Raw genomic sequence first — 6,842 nt, 5'->3', positions numbered from 1 at the left:
TTATGTGGCTGAGATTAATTAGGCGATGTTAAGGGAAATCTGTGACTGTAAAACTTTAGATGGTTGCACAGCTGACTAGACTAATGGGGCGTTCATGAACTCTTAATAGATGCTACTCTGATGTTGAGTAATATGTATGCAGAGCAGAGAGACACGTCCAGAACTAGAGATCAGTTCTCCTTATTCCTAAAGTTGCTGTAATCAATATTTTTATATTAACAGTGAATCCAATAACCGTGTGCAACGTGAATGCGTGGTGAGAATTATCGGTGCAGTTCTCATTACCTATGGAGCTTTTTCATCATCTCTCTGTTGTTTTGGTTTTGCAGTCTAAAATAACCAATACACTTTTATAACAAGTATTCCAACCTACATACAACATCCATATAGGTTGTTTGTCCAGAACCAATAGATACGACCCAGAGGATTGTACCAGCAGCAGGTGTACTGTAACTTCGTGATCATGCTTAGAGTAATAAACATGTGGTTAAGGTTGTGGAACAATCATCAGCTATGAACAGTGTTCTCCCTGAATGTACCACATCAACTTCCTGATAATGAGGAGTTTCTCACACTATAAACCACATCACCTGACTTCCACCTTTAGTTCCATTGTAATTACTGTAGCCGTTGTTGGTCTATCAATAAAATGTAACTATGGGTGTAATAAGCTGCTTGCACAGATTACCTATGTGTTCATTTATTACAGAAGAGCCTCTATTCATGTAAAAATGTTCCATTACAAGTAAAAGTCTTACATACAAAATCTAGCATTAAGTGCAGGCGTATTATAAACATGTATTTTTATAAGGTGGCATGGCAGTGGTTAGCACTGTTGCCCCACACCAAGAAGTTTCCAGTTTTCAGTCTTTTCCCATCTTTGTGTGGAGTGTGCATTTTCACCCTGTGTCTGCGTGGGTTTTCTCTGAGTACTATGGCTTTATCCCACAGTCATGGCAGTTAAGACATGTAGTTTGGGGTTAAGCTAATTGCCGACTCTAACAAGCCTGTAGGTGTGAATGTGAGTGCTCGTCTATCTCTGTGTGTCAGCTTTGTGATACACTGGTGATCTGTCCAGGGTGTCCTCCCCTACTTCCTGCCCAGTATTTAATTAAAAAAAAAAAAAACAAAAACGTGAGAAGTCTAAAGGACAAATGTCTATGTGAAACTGCAAACAACTCACAGACATAGAGTACGAAGAGTGACAAGCAGCCACACAGTCTGATTTCTTATAAGGTGATGGATAACATGGATTTTTATGTAGTACCCCAAAAAATTACCAACACTGAAAGTAGTAGTATACAAAGAGTACACATGGTGGTAGTTATACAAATGAACAGTAGTAGATTAAATGTCATTTGTTATTTTTTACTGTTGGTTAGAGCTTAACATTTTCAAGTATATTGTTTTTTGTTCTTTTTCTTAATAAATATTTTGCAGTCTGTGGTGCTGAGGGGAAAACAGGATTATCTGGAAATTGCATCGGCCCTTCTTGGGCCTAGAGAAAGGTGACATTGACATTGCTGCTGCTACATTCTTGATTTTGAGTGGAGAAAACAGCATTCCTGTGAGTTTCTTCAGATGGTGCCACTCAAAGCAAAATCTAAAATCAAAACTAGCCAGTTATCTGTCATCACTGCATTGTTACGCCCCAGCCTAGGGGTTGCCGGAGCGTAACACGATTGTGGAGTTTTCCTCCAAACCTCTTCCACTCTCAACAAACACGAACTGGACGAACTACAATTAACAAGAATATTTATTCTGTTTAAACACAGAATACAATACAGAATGTTCAACACAAACAAAACGCTAATTTAGCCCTACTCAAACAAAACGCTCCGTGAGCCCTACGATATCAATCAAACAAAAGATCAAAATAACAAAAACGCTAAACAGCCCTATAATAGCTAATCAAAAGAAATAACACAAAATCACAGGTCGCTAGCCTGGAAACTCCTAAAACAAACAGGAGAAAACAAAACACAAACGTAACCTAAATCTCTAAGTATTTCTAATCTAAATAACGAAAATCCTATCATTAACACTACCTACAAAACGAAACAAAAACTAATATCTAACTAACTAACTAACTCGAAGTCGAAATCTCTAGCAAAGTAGTTGGGAATGGCAAAGGTGGGAGAATAGCTCTCTCGAACAGCAGTCCGTGGGCTTCTTATAGTCCTTCCGGGAAGTGTTGGACCAATCCCGGAAGTCCAATCCACGGGCTTCCTACGTCCACGCCCACTCCATCCTCCGTCACACCCACACACATACACACGTAATGGGGAGGGCCAATAACACACAACCATACACACATAATGACCCCTAGGGTCATAACAGCATACACAAAGTAACATAAGTAACTGTCTGATACTCTTACAGGACAGATCAGTCTCCACCTTGCACTTGACCTCCACATACTCTTTCCTTTACCCCTACTCTTGTGGCCAAACCTGTTCTGAAATCTTAGCATTGTCAGGCTTACTCAACCCTTACACTATAAGAAACACACGAACTGCAGTTAGATCACAATAAGGACAGAGAAAGAAATACTGCTGTGGTTTGCATTTAAGAGGCAAAGAGGTTAACATGCTGTCTGCAAGACCCAGTAAGCCCTGAGTAAATCTAGGCCACATTCAAATATAAAAACTCTACTGTAGGTTTTTGAAGCTTAATGTCTTTGAGACAGTGCTGCTGATGTTTTCAAAGTAGCAAAAAGATTTGAATAAATAATCCCTTGCCTTTCTAAAAACTGAGTAACAAGATCTCACCCTTGGGCATAAACAACTTCTCTTTTGATTTCTCGTGGTTTGGATTGTGCAAGATTTGATGTTTACCTATCTGCCCACTCTCGATTCTGTTATACTCATCCCTATTTATGATAGTAAAATGTGTAAAAAAATATATCTGCCCTGATAATTAATGCAGCTGCTTATGGTTGGAACTTGACAACACTACTTTTTAAAATAAATACAACTACCCACACTGATCTTTTAACACATAAATGCTTCCTTCTGTTAAGTCGGGGGAAACCATAATTTGAGTTGTCCTCTTCACTTGATCCAAGACAAACCGCGCAGCAAACAGATATATAATAAATGAACAAAAATAGATGAAGAAAGCAACATCAGACATGCTAAAAATAAAATACATCTTTATTATGGTATTAATTCTTCACTTTAAAAATATCTATTTACAGTACACGATAGTGATCAGCAAATATACAATGTGCAGAGTATATATATATATATATATATATATATATATACACACGAGAGTCAGTTATATATATATATATATATATATATATATATATAACTGACTCTTACATAAAAATCACTTTAGTAACAAAAAAAGACAAATACTTATTCAGTATGGTGCATGCCTGAAAGTGACAAAAATCATAGCAGCAGATAAAGGTCCTTCAGAGAATGTTAATGTCATATTATATGAAGCAAAAATTTAAGGTATGACAATATTAAATTATCTTTATGTATTACCTTAACTGGCACACTCCAAAATATGGATGTCATTATCAATGTCAAATTAAGTCATCTGCTTTAATCAGTCAAGCCTAACAATAGTGAGTCATGTGTACAGATAGACAGTAAAATGTGCATGTTAGAAAAAGAAATTGAGACACGCACTAACAGAGCATGTCATTAACTGCAGTCAGTCCTGATATTTGGCTCGATCATACTCCTGTAACAAATGTGCTAGTACAAAAATAGATTGAATTTACATTAGCCTTTTCCTTTTCATCTACATTGTTAGTAAGGAAAACAGGGCAGCTTGTGGAAATTAGTGTCCACCCAAAATTACTCAAACATTCATTTCCAGTTGAATGTTCGACCCACCAGCTCAAAAAACTTTTTGTTGGGTTCATGAAAGAATTTGTAGAGTTTTTGCATGATGACAGGTGCCACATGAGGGTGAGCCCGGCCTTTTGAGTCGTGTAAACACCTTTCTCGCCCATGGTCTCTCAAACAGTAGAATCCTTTAGTTTTATTGAAGTAAAAATTTGAAGCGCTTATCTGGGGTTCCAACTTTAAGAATCGTTCTACCTTTTTCATCTCAGGTAATGGATCCCTGATCAACTCATCCCCGTCCACAATGTGAATGCTCTCCAGTGGGAAGTACTGCAGCCAGTTCTGCATGTGAACATAATACAGGCTACGATTGAGAGCCTTGTATCCCAGGTTGACCTCGCCATCCTTCACCAGCACTGATTCAATTGGCTGGTAGTGTTTGTGTTTCTGGAGACGGTTGTAAAAGATCTGGGTGTAGTCTGAGAGCACCCGCTCTGTAGGGTCTCTGAGGATGAGCAGCAGCTTAATGTCAGGGTTCATATGATGGATGCGTTTGGGGACTTTGCTGGAGGTGAAGTAGGCTGGCGTCTTTTCAACCGTTAACTGGTTGGGGAAGGCGTAGGGCATCTGGCTGAGATACCATGGCAGGCCCTTCTGAAAGTGACTCTCCCAGTCAAAGAAGTGCACCTCGTTTTGAGCCGCTGCCACCTCGCTGTGCAGACTGAGCATCTCAATCAGTGCGCGTGTCCCCCCCTTCCTCACGCCAATAATTATAATCTGAGGAAGCTGCTGGAGGGTCCCGTTTGGGTGGGTGGTAGTCCCATTGTCACTGGACAATGAGGGTGGAGGTGAAGGTGTCCCTGTGTCAGCCACTGGCCTGGATGGGACAGGGGGAGACTGCACTGCAAAAAGCAGCAGCACAAGGAGCAAGGCTGCCATGAGGGAGGTCCTGACCCTGGAGGATTTCAGCCTGGCAAAAGCACCAAAACTGTATCCCACATTGAAAGTGCAGCTGCCTCAGGACAATGGTCCAATTGAAAAGCAAAAACTGCCTCTTCTCTGCCAGCAGCAGTAACTGCAGGGAAGAAAACAACTGTGACTATAGGATACCTGGTGAGTATTTGCCAGAAAAACCTGCAAGTATACAATTCATAGCATACTTAACATACCTGGGATCACAGTTACATGAATGCAAGTCTACAAGTTCAAGGAAACCACATTTGCATGAAATTATTTCTGGCTAGTGAGATAAATAACTTTAAACCGCACCCTGTAACATTGTGAGGGCAATGAACCAAGAATACTCAACATTTTAAACAGGGGGAAAGTGTTATCAGCACAGGATTATAACATTTAATTTCCTTGAGGATATTTCAAGTTTAAGTGTCATTTATTTAACAGTACAACACCGGCATGAAAACAGATTCAGGTGAAAGGCTGTATCAAATTTAACACGGAGTTAAGCTGAGTTTATGTCTACGCCGACTCCACAGAGGGAAAATAAATATAATACATTTCAATGCTGTACATATTTTCCCATCTGTTAAAGAGAAAATGTCATACATACAATTTAAGCTCACATAATGTTAAAAGAAAAAATGTATGTGGCATAAAGCAAATTAAGCTGGAGAAAGACAAAACCTAGAAAAGATATTGGTGCGTACTAGAAACGCAGGATTTGCACCTGCTGTCTCGTTTTTACGGTAGATTTTTTAATAGAACTGTCTCAGTTTGACTACTTCGGCATTCTTTCTCGTTGACCAAGAAATGTATTCAGAGCTTTAAATCGCTTACCTTTGACTATGATCGCCCACTCGACAAATATTTCATTTCGTGCAGCTTTGGCGTCTCTTTACAGCACCGGTACTTCCCAAACAGCAGGTAGAAGATCCAGCTCTGCGCCGTCCCTGTTTGCTTCCCGAGCGCACAAAAACTCGCCTCCAACCGGGGTACAACTTCACCGGAGCGCTTCCTTTGTGCTGTGTCTCAGTCAGACGGTCCTCCCAGTTTTGAGTGTCAGCTGTTTGAAAGCCTACGCCTACAATACGCCTGCAGGACCACCCCACCCCCCGCCCCCGCATTCACGTTGCTGTAATGTTATGGCATTTGACAAAGAGAAAGCTGCTGGCATGTGTGATGCGCAAGGAAAAAGGAAACTGGAACAGATTTGGGAATTCACGGCCACATGTGTAGAAATCTTTCCGAATAACAGAAAAGATGACGAAAGAAAGTGGAGAATAAAACAACACGTTGATGTGGTTCTATGACAAACTGAGGAAATTTGCTCCAAGTTCGCAGAAAGTACAAAATACTCAAACCAAGGAGTTCCAGTTGCTCTATATAGAAATTTGTTGCCCATAGAAAGCCTGCGCCTTCTCAGGATCTGAATTGAGAAAAGACTATTCAGCAAACCTCCAGGAGTTCTCTCTTCGCTTTCAGGAGAAGTCAATGAAAAAGACAGGCCTCTTATTCATCCCTCGCATTCTTCTCCTCCTTTGTCCACAGTGCAAGTGCATCTGTGGGGAGTCATTTGGTGCAACTTGCACAATCTCACCACCTGTTGTGTTGTTTTTTTTTTTTTAATGTGGAAATGTTCAAATCCTTCCCAGAACTTCAGCAACAATGAGTCCAAAATATTGCTCCAGTCCAAACTACCAATTTATTGATGTTGAATCAAAGCACTATTAGCATTTCACAATTTCCTCTGAGTCACCTTTGAATGTACAGTCAGTGTGAGTGAGAGTTGATGAGTAAGTGGCTCATCGTGAATGTCAAGTACCTGGGTAGTTTATGTCACTTTTGCCCTGCAGATATGAGAAAACAATGAGTGAGCTGCATGTGACAGACATATGTTCACTTTCAGAAGAAACGTTCTGCTTTGTAGGTTATGGTGAAGGCCATTACACATTAAAGTAATGCTGCCTTTTTACTGGAGGTTCAGGAGCACAGAAAAAGGTCAGCCCCACTTCTTAAATACATCAGTTTCTACAGACAGAAAGCACTTCCCTAGACTGTTCAACAATCCTCATATTC

The 6,842-nt window shown here is 40.2% G+C and overlaps 1 protein-coding gene across 1 annotated transcript; it reads right to left on the bottom strand.

The window, feature by feature from the left end:
* Window positions 1-3,137: 3,137 nt before the first annotated feature.
* hs3st1 (heparan sulfate (glucosamine) 3-O-sulfotransferase 1) lies at window positions 3,138-5,808 on the bottom strand. The gene is made up of 2 exons (XM_026331251.1): window positions 5,604-5,808; window positions 3,138-4,884 (listed from the first exon to the last, which is right to left on the bottom strand). Exon 2 carries the CDS (start codon window positions 4,746-4,748, stop codon window positions 3,831-3,833), a length of 918 nt encoding a protein of 305 aa, XP_026187036.1. The 5' UTR covers window positions 4,749-4,884; window positions 5,604-5,808; the 3' UTR covers window positions 3,138-3,830.
* Window positions 5,809-6,842: the final 1,034 nt, after the last annotated feature.

This window comes from Mastacembelus armatus, chromosome 10 (assembly GCF_900324485.2).
Source record: "Mastacembelus armatus chromosome 10, fMasArm1.2, whole genome shotgun sequence".
Lineage (NCBI taxonomy): Eukaryota > Metazoa > Chordata > Actinopteri > Synbranchiformes > Mastacembelidae > Mastacembelus > Mastacembelus armatus.
This window is presented reverse-complemented; position numbering and strand designations above follow the sequence as displayed.